The sequence below is a fragment of the Diceros bicornis genome, chromosome 25, assembly GCF_020826845.1.
Source record: "Diceros bicornis minor isolate mBicDic1 chromosome 25, mDicBic1.mat.cur, whole genome shotgun sequence".
Classification (NCBI taxonomy): Eukaryota; Metazoa; Chordata; class Mammalia; order Perissodactyla; family Rhinocerotidae; genus Diceros; species Diceros bicornis.
The window spans coordinates 21,256,848-21,279,500 of NC_080764.1; the positions used below are offsets into that span (position 1 = coordinate 21,256,848).

Here is a 22,653-nt window from a genome sequence, read left to right on the forward strand (position 1 = left end):
CTGTGGCAGGCGTCCACATATAAAGTAGAGGAAGATTGGCACAGATGTTAGCCCAGGGCCAATCTTCCTCAGCAAAAAGAGGAGGATTAGCAACACATGTTAGTTCAGGGCCAATCTTCCTCATCACCTCCCCCCTCAAAAAAAAAGAATCACCTCAGGGAGATTACAAAAGACAATTTCCAGGGTCTAAGTACAGATTAGGAGAAAGAATTTCCAAGATTGGGGCACAGGAGCCAGTATTTTTTAAAAGCCCTCTCAAATGATTCTGATTCACAACCTGCATTAGGAATAATTAATCTATACCATAGAGTCTGAAATGAGTCATAAAATACTTTGATTATATTTAAATAAACATTATTTATGAGTGCCTTCTAAGGCACTCATACTTTTCAAAGTATGAACTTTTTCAAACTTTTCAAAGAAGGAAGTCTTATAAAATAAAAATAATTTTTTAACCACAATAATCAGAATAGTTGCACGTTTATCTTAAGACTTCAAATTAAACATCAAATGTGCATGTCCTATGTTAAATTACACATATAAGCCTTAATTTTGAAACAAGTCATTTCAAAACCAATCATAACATTTTGAGGCAGATACGCAGAGGCATTTACGAAAAGAGAATACTGATATTATCACAGGAGGGCATATACTGCAAAGAAATTAATGAAATTAAGCTTATTCAAATGGGAAGCAACCAAAATTCACTCAAAAAAAAAAAGTTAACCTAAATATAGTCTACTAACCTGTTTGTTGTTCTCTGCCATGGAAAGTTGCAATGCCAAGAGCATGGAGTCTGCACCACATACAGTAGTTCTCTCAGAATTACAACGAGTGTGCCAATTCCTTCTGAACTCTTTAATCATATCCAACACCAACTTCTGATTAAGCACAGCCATCCTCTTAAAGTAGGACAGAATGCAATGTTAAAAAGCCTTCTTTTAATTGGAAATTAATATTTAACACGTGTAAGCAAGCAGAGTTAGAGAAAAATAAGTAGTGAACGAGAGGTCATTTCATATTTACTAAGATTGCTTTTAATTAAATTTAGGAAAACAGAATAATACAATTTCTGTCCAATCATATTTTCCTCTCCTTTAGTTTTCTTAAGCCAAATCTTTTGAAATAACAAAATCCAATCTTCAATCCAAAAATTCATACAAAACAGATACACAAATTCTGCAAACTTATAATTATAGACACAGACATTGCTAACTAAAGGTGTATTTGAAAAATATTTGTTTTGAGACAGATAGTAATATCTGTGGTAGATTGCAAAAAAAAAAAAAGCCAATTTTCTCACATCTCTGTATTGTCCCAAAAGAGGTGGTCTATTTTTTCCACCCCTTTGGATCTGGGTCAGCCTTGTGACTTGATTTGACCAATAGAATGTGGCCAGAATGACATCATGGCAGTTCCAAGCCTAGACCTCAAAAGGCCTGTGCAAAAGAGTTAACATAGGGTCAGCCCCCTGGCTTAGCGGTTAAGTGCGTGCGCTCCGCTACTGGCGGCCCGGGTTCGGATCCCGGGCGCGCACCCACGAACTGCTTCTCCGGCCGTGCTGAGGCCGCGTCCCACATACAGCAACTAGAAGGATGTTCAGCCATGACCTACAACTATCTACTGGGGCTTTGGGGGAAAAATAAATAAATAAAAAATAAAATAAAATAAAATAAAGAGTTAATACAGTAGGCCTGACTGCTATCCTTTGCAAGTCCTGCTTACAAGGTTGGTCTTGGCTGGCATCTGGGAACTTAGATTTAAGGAGGGTTTCAGTAAGAATGGCTCACTGTGCCTAAACTGTTTGTACAAACAACATAGTTTATATAGAACACAAGCTTTCCTTCTGAGTCTGGAATTTTGGAACATAGACAGAGGATGCCTACATGTTCAGCCTCCAGTAAAAACCCTGGACACTGAGTATCTAAAGAGTTTCCTTGATAGACAACATTTCACATGTGTTGTCACAACTTGTTGGAGGAATTAAGTATGTCTTGTGTGACTCCACTAACACAGGACATTTGGAATCTAGTGCCTGGTGCCTCCCGGACTTTGCCCTGTGCACCCTCTCCCCCTCTGCTGATTTTGCTTAGTATCTTTTTGCTGTTATAAATTATAGCCCTGAGCACGACTATCTGCTGAGTCCTCTGAGTTCTCTTAACAAATCATCCAACCTGGGGGTGGTCTTGGGGGCCTCCTGACATAAGGCCTTGTAGCTTTGGTTCCTTCTCTCTTGGTACTCTCAGACTGCCATATGAAGAAGTCCAAGCTAGCCTGCTGGAGAGGCCGTATGGACGAGAACCAAGGCGCACCAGCTGACAACCAATACCAACTTACAGACATGTGAGTGAGGCTATCTTAGACTTTCTGGCCCCAATCAACCTGCCAGATGAACTGCACACACATGAGTCATCCCAGGCAAGATCAGCAAAACCACCTACCTGAGTCCAGCCCAAACTGCTGATCTATAGAATCCTAAGCAAATAAAATAGCTGTTTTTAAGCCACCAAGTTTCGGGGTGGTTTGTTACACAACAGTAGATAACTAACACAATAGCTAATATTTAGGAGCTTTCTTGGTGCCAGATACTTTTCAAAAGCTTAATATTTATTCCTTCATTCAATCTTCACAAGAGCCCTATGCGGAAGTCTATTATTATCCTCATTTTACATCTGAAGGTGATGCCCCACGTCACTCAGCTAGCAAATGGCCAAATAGACCTAAACCCGAGATGCCTAACTCCGCAAGCTGTGCTCTTAAATCACTATATTGCATAACTTCTCCTGACGGACAAAAGCTTTTCAAAATAATTGGATGTAGTTGCAATGTTTTACATACCCAAGCCTATATCAGGTAGCCAATTCCTTTCTCTGAGTTTACAGACATGCCTGCTAAAAGTTTTTTGTTCCTACTTTCTTTTAAGTACCCTAGTCTCCAACATATTCACATGCCATTATCTTATTTTGAGTATTTTACTGTACACATCCTATTTACTTACTCCTTGTGCTATCTTTTTCTTCTTTTTTTATGTGGCATAAACAGAATCCCAGATGTTTACTAGGAATCTTGGGTTTATATGATCAAGAAAATGGGCATATGGCTAGCCAGCCCTGATGGCCTAGTGATTACAGTTCGGCATGCTCCACTTCGGGGGCCGTGGCCCAGTTCCCAGGCGTGAAACCACACCACTCATCTTCAGTAGTCAGGCTGTGGGAGTGGCTCACATAGAAGAACTAGAAGGACCTAAAACTAGAATATACAGCTATGTACTGGGGCTTTGGGGAGGAAAAAAAAAAAAAGAAGACTGGCAACAGACGTTAGCTCAGGGCAAATCTTTCCCAGCAAAAAAAAAAAAAAGAAAGAAAAGAAAATGGGCATATGCCATTTACAAGATAATAATTTATAGACATAATCAGTGATGCAATTTAAAGACAGGTAGAAGACTATAAATTAAAATATCTACATAAATACAAACCCTAGTAAATAGCTAAGAGTTAGATTTCCCTTATCACCCTCATCTCTTACAAGAAAAGAAAGTGAAGAAGTAAAACTCCAGTGATACGATCAGTTTGCCTGAAATAAATCTTTAGTAGTAAGTTATTTACTGGTACTATTTAAAAGCACTATGAGTTCAGGTTGCTAACAATGAAGACTAGCTGGAATTAGACTGTTCTGAATCCTGGCTCCATGACTTACTAGCTGTAAGATCTTAGCCAAGTTATGTCACCTCTCCTGCCTCGGCTTCCTTGTACTGAAAATGAAAATGATAGTTCCTATCTCATGGGGGTTTGAGAAAAGTAAATGACATAAATACAAGTTAAGTTTTTAGAGCAGTGCCTGGCATATATAAAAGCCAACAGTCTCATCCAGGGGTCAGCATACTTTTTGAAAAGAGCCAAATAGTAAATATTTGAGGCGTGCAGGCCGCAAGATCTCTGTCACAACTACTCAACTCGACCTTGCAGTGTGAAAACAGCCACAGACAATACATAAACAAATGAGCGTAGCTGTGCTTCAACAAAACTTTATGGAAACTGAAATTTGAATTTCATGTAATTTTCACGTCATAAAATATTATTCTTCTTTTGGTTTTTTTTTCCAACCATTCAAACATAGAAAATCCATTCTTAGCTCAGGAATTGGCTGCACAAAAAGAGGCAGTGCCACTGGTTTGCCAATCCTGGTCTAGTCTCAGCTTTTCCAGTAGCTAGCTGGCTGTGTGAGCCTACGCAATAAGCTTTACACCTGACTGCCTAGGTGGAGGTATCAACACAAAGAAAACAAGAATAACACCTTCCAGCCAGTTATGAGAAGTCAATGAGACAGTGAATATGCAAGCACTTTGAACGTCAGGCTGCACTATACAAAAACAGCAGTAGAAGGCAGCAGTGATAATCAACACTTGTTTTAAAAAACTGGATTCCAAGCTGCACTGGAGCAAAAATTGTGAGACAGAAAATTGTCACTGGGGAGGCAATGTGAGATGGTTAAAAGAATTACACTTGCGAGTCAGACAGACCAGAGTCCATATCCAGACTCCCCTATTTATTAGCTGTATGTCCTTTAGTATTTAAAATCTCTGATGAACATACATTTCTTCATTTGTGAAATGGACACGATAACGCCTAACTCATACAACTAGGAGATGTTAGTGAGACAAGTAAAAAATCCACATAGTGCCGGGCACTTAGCAGGTGCTCAATAAAAAATGGCAGTCGTTGCCGCTATCATTGGCGGAATGCAGGTCCTAAAAGATCCTTGGGAGGATATACTAGGGAGACGGGGAAAGTGGCGGAATTGGAGTCTGCGCACGCTTGGGACTAGAACCCTGGTTTCCTAAGTAGATCTCTATGGGCCTCAGTCTTCCAGTCGGCAGATGATCCCTCAGGACCTTCCAGCTCCATCCATCACTAGATACCGTGACTCTGTTCAACATCCCCAGACCCAACCAGGCTCCAGCGCGAAGCCACTGCACAAATAATACCCTAGACGGTCACACGGCACTTTACTGTCACCGAAAAATCCTCCCAAGCCGCGGCTTAAATCACCACTTGAATTGTGACAGGCGGACGAGAAAGAGTCAAGACTCACCTGGCTCGAGGGAGACCTGTGACACACAGACTCTACTGAAGAAAACTCCTGCCCGGCTGCAGTGCAGCGGCTGTCCGAGTTGTCGCGGGTTACATTTTAAATCTCGCGGGAGGGCCCAGGAGCCAATCGCCGCTCCCGCCCTCTGACCCGGAAGCAGAGCCAGCGCGGGCCGGCGTAGCCCCCAGCAGAGATCAGCTGCGTACTGGCTGCTTCTCGGCGTCCTACGGTGCGTATTGCTCTGGAGCCCAAGGGGCCGTGCCGCTTTGTTACCGGCCGCCTCGCTCTCTCACCCTGTCCCTGGGAGTTCCTCCTCTCCCCGGGCCGTTCCCCACCCCTCTTCGCTCCGATCTCGTGCTCGGAGAGGGGTAGCGAGGTCTCGCGGGACTTGCTTAGCACTGGGAGAGGCGTAGGGACTCTAGGCATGGACTTCTGTTTCCTCCCTTTTCTGCCCTTACAGTTTTAGAGGGGGCAAGTCCAGCCCGCTGTGTACAGTGAGAGCCTGAGAATGCGGTGAGACTGGGCACTGCTTTAATCAGAGCACTCGGGCACCGAGTTTGCTGACCTCGAATCTTTTGCACTCCCCACACCACTGTGCCTCCGCGGGCGTCTCACCTGCTGGTCACGCTTAACAAATGTCCAGTCCCGGATGCCCACTCGTGAGGTTACTAGGTGATAAGCTCCCTGAGGTGGGATTCATCCCATCTGATTCTCAGTAAATGCTCATCAGGTACCTGATGTGGTTGTTACCAAGCCCAGCTGTTTTCAGGACAGCTCTTGCGTCCAATTAAAAAAAAAAAAAAAAAGACCTCTTTATAATCCGTAAGTCTTATCTGGGAATGCTGCTGCTTCCGGAGTGCGCACCAGGCCATGACAGATTAAAGTGTTGTGCCTGGTTTTGTGAATATTATTTTTGTATCACACATTTTGGCACTCCTTCCTCCAGGTGCTATATTTTGTATCCGCTTATCTATAGCACTTTGCATGCTGAATCATAACTATCCCTGGATTGTGATCTCCTTCAAGGTAGGGGGCTGTGTTTTTCTTCTCCAGTACTGGTCCAACACATAGTAAAGTATTTTCAAATTCTGGCTCATCCTATGAGTTTGGCAGGCTGGTTAACCTCCTAAAGTCTCAATTTCTCCATCTGTAAAATGGGAACCAAAGGTAGTACCTCCCTCTTAGCTTTATGCGAATATTAGGTGTGATAATGTCAGTAAAATTTAACATGATACCTGCAAATAGTGCTGTGTGAATGTTAACTGTCATTAATTTTTTATGAATATATTTACTATTAAAGTGATTCCATCTTCAAGGACTCACTGTTATTTGTTAGATAATCTAAACAGAATTTCATGGTGATTTACTCTGCAGGTATCATTCACAAAGTATTTAAATAAATACTTTCAATTTTTTTGAGTTGTCTGTGGCATTTGCAATGCCAGGTCCTTACTTTGATTCATTTGCTGAAAGTGACTAACACTTGGACGGTTTCTATCTAACTGTGTCTGTATTGTAATCCACAGTTTTCATGACCTTGTCCAGTAGCAGGCTATTTAATTTGTACAACTGCTGAAGTCTTGACATACAAGATGAAGCAAGATGCCACAAGAAATGCTGCCTACACCGTGGATTGTGAAGATTATGTGCATGTGGTAGAATTTAATCCCTTTGAGAGTGGAAATTCAGGAAACCTAATTGCCTACGGTGGCAGTAATTACGTGGTCGTTGGCACGTGTACATTTCAGGTTAGTGTACAAAACTGCAGTGAATGACTAAAGATATTTCACTGATAATAAAACTTATACAAACTTTGGCAAACTTTGGCCAGAATTTGAAAGTGTATTGAGTTTGAATGTAAAAAAAAAAAAAAGATATGAAGGACTACAGAGAAAGATATTCCTAGTAATACATGCCTAAGATTTGTGCAAACGTTGAGTAGATAGTGAAAAAGAAGAATATAAGGCTTCTCTTTTGCCTTATGATTAGAAATGGAACATTCTGGTAATTGAAGGTTACAATTAACTGAACATTGGTATATACAGGGAAAACACCAACTAGAAAGATCTAATTAATTGCTTAATCCAATTTTTCTACATTCCACTTTGACTTAGGAAATAAGCTAATGTTGAGAGCCTAACAAATGATCCTGCAGGAGATTTTATAGCTGGCATGACATTCAGCTTTGCTGTTAATATGCTCTCATACTTTTTATACTTCTAAAGCACACATCTAGTGTATACAAAGTATACTTTGTTTACATATTATTTTTTTATTGGTTCCTATTGAACAGACAGTTTAGTATGGTCATTAAGACAATGAACTCTGGAGCCAAAATGCCTAGATTTCTACCGTTGCCCGGCCTTTACCTCTTAATAGCTATATGACCTTGAGCAGGTACTTAACCTCTCTTCTATAAAAAGGAGGAAAATAATACTTAATCGGTTTTGTGAGACTGTAATGAGTTAGTACATGTAATGTTCCTGGAAGCCATCTGGTGCATATAATACATGTATATGTTTTAGCGGTCACTGATTTGGTCAGTGGTGACGCTGAGGTACAACCCCATGTTTAATCACCAAAGAAAGATTGCTTTGTGGTGAGCACACACCGTGTTTTCTCACAGGAAAGCTAATTCTACGTGTTGGAGAGACTTTGAACAATGAGAGTTCAACCCCAGGAATCTTTATCCTTTGTGTACCGGAATATTATTCATAGAACAGTATTTCTTAAAGTTAATCAATGAGGTAATTTGGCAGTCACCAGTTTTCAAAGATTTAAAATAACTATCGCCAAAGTGACATTATTATAAACAGTATTTCCTCTTTTACTCAAAAAGCAGTTCAGTATCTTTTAGCATTTTGACATCATAAATGCAATTTTGCATTTTACAGTGCAATAAATATATAAAGTTATACAGCATTAGACTGCATGCATATTTATCCTAAGGGGAAAGTATGAATTAAAGGCTTCAGTTTCTTGGTGTCTGGGTAGAATACAAGAGCGTTTACGTTATCCCACCTTGTCTGTTAGGGTTGAGGGAGGAATTTCTAGCTTTTACGCTAAATATGACCCTCAGCCTGACTTCAGCTGGACTACCAGGTTAGGATCATGAAAAGTCACATGATTAAGTGAAATAATATAACACACTCTTGAAAAAGACTGAAGGGAAACCGTATTTCTAATGCAGGCTACTAACCTACAAAAAAATAAAGCAACCCCCTACAGGTGAAACTAACGTTTTACTTCATTACTTTTAATATTAACAGCTGTGAACATAGAATTATATTCAAAAATACTGAAAAAATACGCTTTATCTCTAATTTATGTTCAGCTAAGAAATGAGGGAGAAAGTCAAGAAGGGAGAAAAAAATTCGGAAAAAAGAAAGGCAGAAGTACTGGGTGGCAGAGAGAAAAAATGAGAGCAAAAGAGGGCAAATGACAAAATGAGAAAAAACAACTAGCGAAAACGTTTGTATTGTTCCAGTATGGTTTGTAGTCATATGGGTTGTCCCCGTTGATCCTCAGACCTGTGAGATTGGCAATGTAAATCTTATCCTCAAATTACCTAAGGAAAGAATTGGATTTTTATTAATTTCACAAGTAGTGAACACAAATTGTATTCTGTGCCAATCCCTGTCCTCATGGAGTTTCCATTCTACTTCAGAGATGTTCAGGGATTTGTATGACTAGTAATTGAAAAAACAACATCTAGACTCTTTGAAACCCTGTTCTTTTCCTTCTATACTGCTATTCAGATAGGTTGAAAACATAGTTCAAACAGTTCTGGAGGAGAAATATGTTCCAATAATTTGCCCCTGGGGATTCAGAATACATTATTGCTTCCCTTTGAAGTTATTTTTTATCTAATTAAACACTATTAAATATTGTTCCTGTTCTCATGCTAGAACCTTGAAGTTCCATAGCACTTGGAGAGAAAACTAAGTAAAAGTCAGTTGTATTGAAAGATTTTCACATTCCTGTATGAAAGACAATCCTCATTCTGAGTCTATTAGGAAAACACTTTTGATGTAGTGAATTTGAATATCAACAAAGCATTTTTCAGAATCTCATGGTGTTCTTTTAAATATGATAGAAATTTGAGCTGAGTGATGGTACTGTTGATTGGTGTCGTGTATTTGTAAAATATTCATTAAGTGCAGATCAGGTGCTGGGAACTAGTAATGCATACGTTAAAAAAGCAAAGACCCTGCCATCAAGGAGGTGTTTAAATGTAAAGCAACACAATAAGAAAACTGTTATAAACATCCTATGTGTAGAGGGCAGAGGAAGCATGAAGGTTTCCAAGTCTGAAAAGTCATCAGTAATGAATTGAGGCCTCTACTGGGACTTGGATGAGAACAGTTGATTTAGGCGAGCACATTCAATTTATATAGAACATGAAACAGAAAGATACCTGATGTTTTGGATAACAGACTTCATTTAACAAATATTTATTGAGCACCTTTTGGGTGTCAAACTCTGCTCAGAATCCAAATATTGTTTAATAGATTGGATGAATGGGCCAAGTTGAACAAGCTAAAATTTAATAAAGATGAATATAAAGTCTTAAAATGATAGACTGCTAGAGCTAGAAGGGAGAATTGTGACTTACAGTTTTTAGTCCCCTAGATGTTCACCAGAATCAGTGCAATGATTGAACTACCAAAGGGAGCTAACCCAGTGCTGTCCAATAGAAATATAATGTGAGCCACAAATATAAATTTAAGTGCTGTAGTAGCCACATTATGAGAAGTAAAAAGCAGAGGAAATTAATTTTAGTAATATATTTTTTACCCAGCATATCCAAAATATTTTATGTGTTACCAATATAAAAAAGTATTAATGAGATATTTTATATTATTTTTATACTAAACCTTTGAAATCTGGTGTGCATTTTGCACTTTATAAAGTGTACACGTTTCAGCTTGAACTAACTACATTTTGCGTGCTTAATAGCCCCATATGGCTAGTGACTACAGTATTGGACAGCACAGCTCTATATCCTCTTCTGTAGATTGACAGTCATGTTTAATGTTTGCTTTAGTTCTCAGCAGTGTATTATGATTCAAAGGAGATAAAGTATTTGGAGACAAATTTCAGAGTGGCATTAAAATGTTTAAAACTGTCATGTGGAGGAGAATTAGACTCAATGGTAAATGTATTTTGTGTTGTTTGTCAATTCTATTTGAGTGGAGTTGTTGCTTATAGTGCTTTAAGACCGATGCTGAATCTGCTTCTTGAGGTGTGTTCGCTTACGAGAGATCAGCTATGGCCAGATGTTTGCCATCACTGAGTTAAACTTACTCTGTATGGTTCCAGAGAGCACAATTTGGAGCAATGAGTAGAAGTTACATGGAAAGGGTTTTTAGTTTAATGTTCAAGAGAACTCTTTTAATAATTAGAACTATACCCAAATTGAATAAGCTCCTCCCAGAAATAGCTAGTTCCCTCTCACTGAAAGTGTTCAGAGAAAGGTTGTGCAAACTCTTTTTTCAGAAATTCTAATAGAGATTCAAGCATTAGATGGAAGAAGTGGACTAGGTAAACGTTACAGTCTCGTCTAACTAAAATTCTGTATTTGTCCTTAAATGGGTGTGGTGGGAGGGCCTGCCAATTTTAAACCCTTAAAATAGCCTTTTCATCAACCTGGCTTTGCTCCAACCTCAAATGTGCTGGAGCCTTGTATAATAATTTGTGTTATAGCAAGTTTTCCAAAGTTTCTTAATTTCCTGCCTATACAATACTGCCTACACCCCAAACTAAACCCAAAATAGCATTTGTCTCTGCCTATACCACACACGCACCCTGGCCTTTCACTTGGCTCAATGGCAGACATTGCTGCCAGGAAAAAAGGTTTCATTGGTAATACATAAAGCTCAGGCTATACAGTCCCTAGGATTTCTTTATCCCCACGACCACCCATTAACTCCATATGTACTTTGGAGAACAAATTTCAGGATCTAATTGTCAACACTGTTACAGTAGCAAAATAATGTGTGTTTTGATGGTAAAAACTTCGTTTTTAGAAGATCGATTTGTCAAGTGTGGAAAAATAGGTGTAACCCAGACTATGAAGTCAGCTATGATTAGGTTCCTAACCTTATTTTAAAATTGCTTAGTGGTTGCTGCCTTGGCATGTCTGGCTGTTAGCCATACAGTTATTATACACACAAATTATGAAGTAATAAAATGTGACAGTGTTTTTCTTTCCTTGATAAATGCATTTATATTTCCTTTTTTCATTTATGGAAAAACTTTTTGCTGTTAACTCTTAAGTTCACCTGAAATTTAAAGTTATTTTCAAGGGATAGCTGAATTATGTGGAGAAGGACATGTATAATATATTTGTGAAATGCCTTTGCTAGGATCCCAAAGGCTGTCCTGGAAAAATCAAGACATCCACTAGGATTCAGTTAAAATACACATTATAAAACTGCATTTAGATTCAGGATGAATGGAATTCTTAGAACAGGCCTTCAGATAGTTCCTATCTATATAGACGTGTATTCCATTAAATATCAAGTTTGACCTGCTCTGGATTTTTTTTCCCTGATGATATTTTATAATCCTATAAACTTTTATAAAAGATAACTATAGTCACTTAATACAGAAGATTCCTTGGGCAAATTTGTCATGAAAAATTTTGCTTTAGTCTCTAGACTCAGGGTGTTAATTTAAATGACAAAACAATGATTTATTTATTTTAAAAATTGCAGTAGTTTGTTTATAAAATGTATTTTAAAATATATTTATCTATATGAGGTATAAAGGATAATAACAAAATAGATCTCTGTATGCCTGCTTCCTAGTTCCATTGAGAAATGGAACATTAGCAATTTCTTTTGAAGCCTCCTGGGTATTCCTCCCTTACTGCCTTTCTCACCCACAAGAGGTAACCATGTCTGACATTTTGTGTTGGTGATTCCTTGTGTTTCTTTCTAGAGTTACCATATGTGGAAGTGTTACAAATCAATATATTGTTTTTCATGTTTTAACCTTTATATCAATGAAATTATTTTGTATTACATTTTTCTACAGTTTGTTGCTGTTAACATTTTATTTGTTAGATTCATGTCAAAGTTCATTTATTTTCACTATTGTATGGTATTTTATAATATGAATATACCACAATTTATCTGTTCCTCTATTGGATAATTGGGTTATTTTTAGTTTTTTACCATTGAAAACATTGCCAATATGCATATTCTTATGTCTTCTGTTTGTGTTTTGTTACCCCCTCCTTTCATTTTTTTCTTCCCTGATAGTTTGGAAGTTTTACATGCTATTTCTCTTCTTTTTATACCAAAGACACTTTAACATGCATAATTAATAAGACAAAGTCAAAATTAATATCTTTAACTTCTTTTTGTGTGTGTGTATGTGAGGAAGATCAGTCCTGAGCTAACATCCATGTCAATCCTCCTCTTTTTGCTGAGGAAGACCTTCTCTGAGCTAACATCTATTGCCAATCCTCCTTTTTTTTTTTTTCCCCAAAGCCCCAGTAGATAGTTGTATGTCATAGTTGCACATCCTTCTAGTTGCTGTATGTGGGACGCGGCCTCAGCATGGCCGGAGAAGCGGTGCGTCAGTGCGCGCCTGGGATCCGAACCTGGGCCGCCAGTATCGGAGCGTGCGCACTTAACCGCTAAGCCACAGGGCCGGCCCAATATCTTTAACTTCTTAATGAACAAAACAAGGACCTTTGACACTTGAACGTTATCACCCCCTCCATACTTACAGTATTGTCATATTTTAGTTCTCGGTCATTTTTCTTCTCAGTTTTTTCTGGTGGGGAAGATTGGCCCTGAGCTAAGATCTGTTGCCAGTCTTCCTCTTTTTGCTTGAGGAATATTGTCCCTGAGTTAACACCTGTACCAGTCTTCCTCCATTTTGTATGTGGGATGCCACCACAGCATGGCTTAATGAATGGTTTGTAGGTCCGCGCCCAGGATCCGAACCTGTGAACCCCAGGCTACCAAAGTGGAGCGCAAACTTAACCACCATGCCACTGGGCTGGCCTCCGTTTTTCTTCTCATTTTAACCCACAAATTTGATGTTGTTTTATGTGGCTAATATTTGTTTAGATTTACCCACCTGTCTGCCTTTGAGTTTTTGCTTACTGTTTCTTACATCTCAGACCTTCCTTCTGGCGTCATTTTTCTTCACCTGAAAGCATATCCCTTGACTACACAAAAAAGTTTACTGTTAACTTTTTCTGTAAAGGGCCAGATAGTAAATATTTTAGGCTTTGCCAACCACTTAAGGTGTCTGTTGCAAATTATTCTTTGTTTTTTGCAACTCCTTAAAAATATAAAAATGAGTATTAGCTCGTGGGCCATACAAAATCAGGCCATAGGCCAGATTTGGCCTGTGAGCCATGGTTTGACAGCCCCTGCTTTAGGAGATCCTTCAGTGGGAGGTTATTGATGCTAACTCTTGGTTTTTGTTTCTCTGAAAATATCTTTAATACAGCTTCATCCTTGAAAAACAGTTTTGTTGTGCCCACAATTCTAGAGTTTTTTCTGTCATTTTGAAGATATTATTCCACTGTATTCTTGCATTTGTTGTTTCTGTCAAGAAGTCTATGTTTGTTCTAATTATTTTATAGGAAATCTCTTTATGGGAAATGTGTCATTTTTTTTCTGGCTGCTGTTGCTTAAATCTCCATCTCTCTGGATCTCTCTCTTCTTTCCCTCCCTTCCTCCCTCCCTCTCACTCTCTTACTCACTCACTCAACCTCCCTCCCTCCTCGCCCCCACCTCCCTCTCTTTCTCTGTCTCTGTCTGTCTATCTGTCTATCTGTCTATCTATCTATCTGTCTATATCATGAGTTTGTATATGTGTTCTGAAGTTTCACTATAGCTGCAGATTTCTTTTTTTTTTAGCTGTCTAAGATTTAATGTTCTTTCTAAAAATGCATATTGGTGCCTGTCATCAAGTATGGAGAATCGTTTGCCATTGTCTCTTCAAATATTGCCTCTTCCCCTATTCCTTCTATTATCTCCTTCTGCAACACAAATTAGAAATATGGTGGAACTTTCTCACTGAATCCCTCTTACCATCTCTTTTTGTCTTCTCTTTGCTACGTTCTGAGTAATTTTTTCAAATCTGTCTTTTAGCTGCTCTAAGCATTTTTTTTTTTCCATTTTGGCATTTTCATCTAAAAGTTTTGTTTAGTTCTTTTTAAAATCTGCCTTGTCATTTTTGGTAATCTCTTGTTGCTTACTCATACTTTTTGATTACTTCTTCTATTTCCCTAAAAATATCTCTTGTCTCTAATTTTTTGTCTAATGTCTTTGCAGGTTTGATTCTTCTGTTTGTGTTTGTGGTACTTTGTTTGCATATGCACGAGTGCCTGCATGTAAGATCCTATTTGATTGAACTATATCTGTGGGAACATTGAGACCTCGGTAGAGGTAGTTCATCCAAAGAGAATTTGCCTTTGTCTGACAAGGGTTTGGGGCTACTACTAACATATGACCGTTTTGAAATAAATTGTCGTTTTCTGGGGCTCAAAATTAATGTGAATTCAAGCCTCAAACTCATGTTAGGGCCATTTAATGGTTGAGATTTCTCAAAAGTGACTTTTTCTTGACCTTCACCCATGGTAGGTATTTTGCACTGCAGTTTTGGTTTTTTTGGACTTTTTTCTACTTCCCCTTTAAAGGTTCTGGATTTATGCAGAGGTCTCTGATCTGCATCCTTCCTTGTGCAGGCACTAAGCTTTGTCTTCTTCCCCCTCAAACTGAAACTGTTAGTTATTGGATGTGGGCAAGTGTCCTTAAGATAGCTGCATGCCTTGGTGCTCAGTTGCTTCTCTGGATTTGGATTTTTGCATTATTTTTCTAGTGGGAAATCTTTTCAGGTTATTGTCCATATTGCCAGACATATATGATTTTGACTTTTCAAAATTCATTTTTTCCCCTCATCTTCCCATGGGGGTAAACTGAAATCATTTTAGTGGTGCTGAACCAGGCAAATAAGCTAACTTTATTAAACATCAAGTCAAATATCCAAAAGACTACATTAACCAGATTGTTATTTGCATATTCACTATTCATAGACCGTAATAGTTTAGATGAACAATTTGTAACATCTTACACATGTATAGTGCCATATATAATACTAAATGAAAGTCGCTGATGCTCATTATAATGACTTTGAGGCATCATAAGGTCCCAAAGGATCTTGCACATGATCAAAACTTTATGTTCAGTGTATATTTTTTTATATTGTCAGTTGATAATCCATGTATGGTAATTCATTTACCTAGAATATTCTGACTCTTAGAGCATTCCATTTTCATTGTTTTTGCTGTGATTTATTATTAGGAATAAAATGTCCCCTGAGTAAGATAAAAAATATAACATGTTTACTGTGTGTTTTTAGTTGCCCTAGAGAGTTATTTTGTGGGACTTAGACGGCTTTGGGTATTGTTGTTGTTCAGTGAACCAGTTAAATCTCAGTGTATCTAATCTGCTTTTGAACTTCTCGAAAGAATATCCATGGCCTTCTGATAAATTATAAGAAAATATAGAGTATTACATTGTTTATTCTTATAATTTATTAAAACATTTACTGTATCTGCTTAGGAGGAAGAAGCAGACATTGAAGGAATTCAGTATAAAACACTGCGGACATTTCACCATGGAGTCAGGGTTGACGGCATAGCTTGGAGCCCAGAGACTAGACTTGATTCATTGCCTCCAGTAATCAAGTAGGTTTAAAATTATTGAATGCAATGTTTATTAGTGTCCTTTGTGTTAAGTGATCTGAAGCCTTTGATCATAGGGACTTTTTTCCTCCATTTCCATTTTCCCCAACTCCAGATATTAGATATTTTAACATTTGCTGCTATTTCATAATTTAGGCTCATCGTCTGAATTCGTGATTTAAATATGCAACCATGGCAGTGATGCCTTGAGCATGTGTTTGAGTCTAAGAGCAAAGCTCTTACCTGAGATTCATCTGAATCCTTTGAAGTCTTCCCAGATTCTTCACTGAGTTCACCACTTGTTGAAAGTACAACTCTGTTAAAATAACTAAATTTGGTTGTCATTAATCAACCTTACTGCCCCATATATAGGCCAAGGTAACATTTTCATGTTTAGCAGTAGGTAAAACTGGAGTTCTAATCCTTGGGCTTCAGTTTTTGTGAAAGCATTTGAAAAGAATGATTGCTTTTTGAGAAAAATCTTATCCCTACCTGCTGAGGCCTTCTTCACTAGGGCAGTAATACGTCAGGTTATTTAAAGTTTGTTACAAAACACTAACCTTGCTTCCACAGATGTCAAATCTAAAAGATATGTCTTCTTTTGGTAAACAGTATTTAGCAACCATAAGTTAGCTCTTACTGAGCTAGTTTTTTTAAACTAACCTACTAATGTAATTTTTTTTAATTAAGAGATAATTTACGTACAGTGAAATTCTCAACTCTTAAGCGTACAATTTGATCAGTGTTGACAAATGCGTTCACTTGTATAACCCACACACTAGTAATACATAACATTTCTATTACCCCGATAGATCCTTTGTGCTCCTTCCCAGTCAACCCCTGCATGCCATCCCCTGCCAAAGCAACCATTAATCCAGTTTCTATTACCGGAAGTTACTTTTGCCTATTCTAGAACTTCGTATAAATGGAATCATACAGAATGCATTTTTTTGTGTCTAGCTTAATGTTTTTGAGATTTATCCATGTTGTATGTACCAACGGTTCATTTCTTTTTATTTTTGAGGAATATTCCATTACACTGTATAAATATACCACAATTTGTTTATCCATTCTCCTATAAATGGACACCAGCGCACTTTCCTGTTTTTAGCTATTAAAGCTGTTATGAGCATCCTTGTATGCAGCTTTTAGCGGATATGTGGTTTCATTTCTCTTAGGAGTAGAATTGCTGAATCAGGGTAGATGTATGTTTAACATTTTAAGAAGTACCAGTTTCCATAGTGGTTCCCCCATTTTATATTCTCACCAATAATCTAAGGATGTTGAACTTGCTCTGCCTACTCTCCAACATTTGTAGTTGTCAATCTTTTCAATTTTAGCCATTCTAGTTGGTACCACAGTGACATTTCCCTGAGGCTAATGATGTTGAGCACTTTTTCATCTGCATCCTATTTCCTATCTAAGGAAGGAGCAAGATTGTGAAGATGTTCTATGTTTTTCTCTAGAAGGTGTTACAGGTTTTAGCTAACTGAATTTTGAATAATCTATGGCTCTTGTCAACATATATATGTCATTGTCAACAGCCAATGTGCTGTTCATTTCCTTTTATATTAAAAGGAAGTTTTCACAGAATCTGGAGCTAAACAAGAGTCCTTCAGTCTCTTTGCATTCCCTAGCAGATTTTGAAAGCTATAGAAACCACCTACTTCCTGTGGTTTTGCCTGGTGCCTATTTTCCTGTCCTTTTAATGGATGTGCTGTATTATTTCATCTTTTGTTGTTGTTGCTTTTTGATAAGCTGCCTCAAATCCTTTTTGGAACTTTCCAAATACAAATAATAAATTCAAAACATTAATCAGCCATTAATTTAAAGACAGTATTTTTAGAGCAAGCTGACAGCATGATTTTGTTGTTTTCAAATAAATTACGTATTTTTATTATAAAAATAATACATGCTTACTATATCAAATTTAGAATATATAGAAGTATTTTCTAAATGCCATCCTAATACCCTTTCCATTTTTTTCATAAATAATTTTACACAATTGTGATTAAACTATGTGTGTAAGTTATAATACTTCTTATTTTACTTTACATTTTTTTCATAGTACTCCAATGTAAATAGTATTTTTTTTCATGACTGAATAGTTGTCTGTCAGGATGACTGAGGTGTAACTTTATATCTCTCTTACCATCGTTACCCTTTATCCTACAGTTAGAGAGAAACTCTTCCTAATGTTTTATCTTTAGCATTTAGTTGCCTTAAGTTCTGTTCTCTCTCTTTGCCTTTCTACTCTCATTTCGTCCCCACTTGCTTTTCTTTCACACTTGCTGAGAGTAAACTGTTCACCTTACTAGTTCTCTGATACTTTCTGGTTTAATTAAAGGGTGACTTAAATACCCTTACCACGTATAAACTAAAGCAGCAAATATTTGATAAAAATGGAACAGCACAAGGTTGGCCACCAAGTTTTGTGTGTTTGTTTTTCTTTTAATCCTAATAAGATTCTTTTGTTAATTTTCTTTTTAAGTAAATATTCTTTGACCCCTGTAACTCCTTTGTTCTCTGATGTTTTTACTGAACTTGGCCTCATTCTGCTAGTAATACCTTCTTTATAAACTCTTTTACTCAGGATATTTCTTTTAAAAACCTTCTAAAATAGCCTTTATCTGTTTTAAAGATGATATTTTGAACAGAGATTTTAAAATGATTTCTTGATGACGGAACTGAGGAAATCTACTTTAGGAGGCCCTCACATTAGTAATGCTGTTGTAGCAAATTTGTTCTAGAGTTTCCTCTGAGTAGGGAAATAATGAATACCCAAAACAATAATGGGACAAATTCAAAAGAAGAGACTTAGGTAGAATAAGCTTTGTTTTTTAGTTTTTCTTACCTTTTATTTGTATGTATGAAATATAGCATACATGCCAAAAAGTGTATAGAATATACACGTGCAGATTATTGTAAAACAAACACCCATGTAATGATCACCCAGGTCAAGAGATAGAACGTTGCCAGTACCCGAGGCCCGCCACATGCCCCTCCCTATTCAGCCTTCTTTCCCTTTAAAGATATTCATTCTCATGATTGTTATGACAGTTCTCTTCTTTCTTTTCTTTATAGTTTTATTAGCTATTTATGCATCCCTAAACGATATAGTTTATTTTTGCCTACTTACGAACTTTCTTAGAAATAGAATAATAATATCCTTTTTGTCCACCTTTTTTCGTTTGGCATTACGTATGTGAGATTCATCTATGTCTCTACGTGTAGCTCTGGTTATTGGTTTCTGTTGCTGTATAGTATCCCGTTGTGAACATACTACAATATATCTATTCTACTATACTTCCAGTGTGGAGTTGTTATGAATAATGCTGCTTTGAACCTCCTTTTACGTATATCATAGTGTACATGTGCTCACATTTCTTTAAATATATATTTAGGAGTAGATAATGCCAAACTGTTTTCCAAAATAATTATATCCTTAACATACCCAAAATATACTTTTCCCATAGCAGCTAGCATACATCTCTTCAGTGTTTCTTAGACTTTCCCTTTTTCCTCTCCCTTTCTTTCCTTGTCTCGTCCATCTACAACAGAGATGTGAAGAATGGATAGGGTGATGCACTGACAAGACTGAACCAAAGGAAAGTTGACTAGCCAACACTGAGGATGTTGGGCTGAATTAGACCTAAGTCTTTGATATCAAAGCTTGGGCATTAGTAACCTCTGATACCAGGTGTGTGCCAAAGGCAGCACAGACAAGTTTTTGGTTTTTGGTTTTGGTTTTTAAGAAACATGTAAGTTGCCATCAGGACCACAGTTAAATTATTAAGTGAACCTGGTTGGATTTCAGCCCTCTCCTTTTTTTCCCTACCTAAAATGTCTCAAATCAAAGAACCTATTTTCAGAATTCATTGTTAATGAAATATAGGTATTGATTAAATTAAATGAAAGTGAAGATGGGAATATACATGTGTATTTTAAAACAGAATTGATAGAGTGCTTACATTTATGAACTGAAGATTTATGAACTAAACTTTTATGAAAGGACATTAGAAGTCAACGCATCCAGCTCCCTTCACTTTGTAAAAGAGGAGACTGAGACCTGGATCAGTTATGTGCTGTCCTCAAGTCACATGGCTAGGAAGTGGTAATGGCAAGACTAGGCTGAGCTCGTTAATCAAATGAAAATCTACTTGGTAGAATATGACAGATTTGGAGGGGATAATTTGATAATCAACATCTATTAAGCTATTTAATGAAATATTCATATATTTGTGTACTATTTAGGATGGTATATTGGTTTCCTAGGGCTGCTGTAACAAATTGCTATAAACACAGTGGCTTAAAACAACAGAAATGTATTCTCTCCCAGTCCTGGAGGCCAGAAGTCTGAAATCAAGATGTCGGCGAGATTAATTCCTCATGGAGGCTCTAAGGAAGAATCTGTTCCATGCCTCTCTCCTAGCTTCTGGTGGTGGCTGGGCCTCCTTGATGTTTTTTGCCTTTTTGATGCATCACTTCAGTCTCTGCCTCTGTCCTCCCATCTCCTTCTTTCCTGTGTTTCTCCTTTTCTGTGTCTTGTAAGGACACTTATCACTGAATTTAGAGCCCAGCCTATATCCAGGATGATCATTTTGAGATCCTTAACTTAAATACATCTGCAAAACTATTTTCAAATGAGTTCACTTTCACAGGTACCAGGGATTAGGACTTGACATATCTTTTGGGGGCCACTATTCAAGCTACTGCAGATGATAGACATTCTTATGCACTCTATAAATACATAGAAATGCAAAATAAACCATGCACTAATGTAATGTTGTGTACCCTTTCATATAAACCTTTCAAGAATCTCACTACATAACCAAGAAGACAAAAGATCTGTACACCAAGAACTACAAAACATTGCTGAAAAAAATTAAGACACAAATAAATGGAAAGACAGCCCGTGTTCGTGGTTTGGAAGATTTAATATTGTTAAAATGTTCATATTCCCCAAAACTATCTGCAGATTTAATGTAATCCCTATCAAAATCCCAATGACATTTTTTGCAGAAATCAAAAAAAATCCTAAAATTCATATGGAATTTCAGAGGACCCCAGATAGCCAAAAAAACTTGAGAGAAAAACAAAGCCGGAGGCCTCACCCTTCCTGATTTCAAAACGCATTGCAAAGCTACAGTAATCAAAACAATATGATACTGGCAAAAAGACAGACATATAGACCAATGGAACAGAATAGGGAACCAAGAAACCAATCCTCACATATATGGTTAAATGATCTTCAACAAAGGTGTCAAGGCTACACAATAGGGAAAGGATAGTCTCTTCAGCAAATGGTGTTCGGAAGACTGGATATCCATATTCAAAAGAATGAAGTTGGACCCTTACCTTACATCATGTACAAAAATTAACTCAAAATAGATTAAAGACCTAGACATAATACCTGAAACTGTAAAACTCCTAGATAATTAAGCATAGGAGAAAAGCTGCATGACATTGGTCTTGGCGGTGATTTCAAGGATATGACACCAAAAGCACAAGCAACAAAAGCAAAAGTAGACGAGTGGGACTCCATCAAACTAAAAAGCTTCTGCACAGCAAAGGAAAGAATCAACATAGTGAAAAGTTAGCCTATGGAATGGGAGAAAATATTTACTAACCGTATATCTGATAAACCGTTAATCTCCAAAATATATAAGGCACTCCTACAACTCAATAGCAAAAAAAGCAAATAACCTGATTAGAAAATGGACAAAGGGGGCTGGCCCGGTGGCACAAGCGGTTAAGTGCGCGCGCTCCGCTTCAGCGGCCCGGGGTTCACAGGTTCAGATCCCGGGCGCGCACCGATGCACCGCTTGGTAGGCCATGCTGTGGCGGCATCCCATATAAAGTAGAGGAAGATGGGCACGGATGTTAGCTCAGGGCCACTCTTCCTCAAGAAAAAAGGGGAGGATTGGCATCAGATGTTAGCTCAGGGCTAGTCCTCCTCACAAAAAAAAAAAAAAAAAAATGGGCAAAGAACTTGAATAGACATTTCTCCAAAGAAGATATGCAAATGGCCAACAAGCATATGAAAAGATGTTCAACAATGCTAGTCATTAGGGAATGCAAATCAAAACCATGATGAGATATTACCCACACCCATTAGAATGGCTACTATAAAAAAATAATGTGTTGATGAAGATATGAAGAAATAAAAACTATTGTGCACTGTTGGTGAGAATGTAAAATGATGCAGACAGTATGGAAAACAGTATGGCAGTTCCTCAAAAAATTAGAAAACCATATGACCCAGCAATTCCACTTCTGGGTATATGCTCAAAAGAATTGAAAGCAGCGTCTCAAAGAGCTGTTTGCTCTTTGGTGTTCATTGCAGCGTTATTTGCAATAGCCAAGAGGTGAACACAACCTCAATCTCCATCAACAGCTGAATGGATAAAGAGTGTGTATATATGTGTGTGTGTGTATATATATATAGATATATCTATATATATATAGATATATCTATATCTATATATATATGTATAGATTGTAATATTATTCAGCCTTAAAAAAGAAGTAATTCCTATCATATGCTACAACATGGATGAACCTTGAGGACATTATATTAAGCGAAACAAGCCAGTCACAAGACAAATATTACATGAGTCCACTTATATGGATATCTAAAATAGTCAGACTCTTGGAAATAGAAAATAAAATATTGGTTGCTAGGGCCTGGGGGAATGGGGAAGGGAGACCTGCTGTTCAGTGGATATAGAGTTTCAGTTTTACAAGTTGAAAAAGTTCTGGAGATCTGTTTCACAACAGCATGCATAAACACTACTGTAGTGTACACTTAAAAATGTTAAGATGGCGAATTTTATGTATTTTGGGCC

At 37.5% G+C, this 22,653-nt stretch overlaps 2 protein-coding genes across 3 annotated transcripts in view; one reads left to right on the forward strand and one right to left on the reverse strand.

Moving 5' to 3' along the window:
- The window catches only part of PARPBP (PARP1 binding protein), a 65,445-nt gene extending 60,101 nt beyond the window's left edge, over positions 1-5,344 (reverse strand). For both annotated transcript variants that reach the window (XM_058568550.1, XM_058568551.1), the window contains exons 1-2: positions 5,092-5,344; positions 747-902 (exon numbers count right to left, since the gene is read on the reverse strand). In XM_058568550.1, coding sequence (XP_058424533.1) covers positions 747-899 — 153 coding nt within the window. In that variant the 5' untranslated portion in view covers positions 900-902; positions 5,092-5,344. The remainder of the gene's footprint in view (positions 1-746; positions 903-5,091) is intronic.
- A 1,256-nt stretch (positions 5,345-6,600) lies between these two features.
- The window catches only part of NUP37 (nucleoporin 37), a 46,355-nt gene continuing 30,302 nt past the window's right edge, over positions 6,601-22,653 (forward strand). Inside the window, exons 1-2 of the mRNA XM_058568552.1 lie at positions 6,601-6,836; positions 15,684-15,808. Of these exons, the coding sequence (XP_058424535.1) occupies positions 6,681-6,836; positions 15,684-15,808 (281 nt within the window). The 5' untranslated portion in view covers positions 6,601-6,680. The remainder of the gene's footprint in view (positions 6,837-15,683; positions 15,809-22,653) is intronic.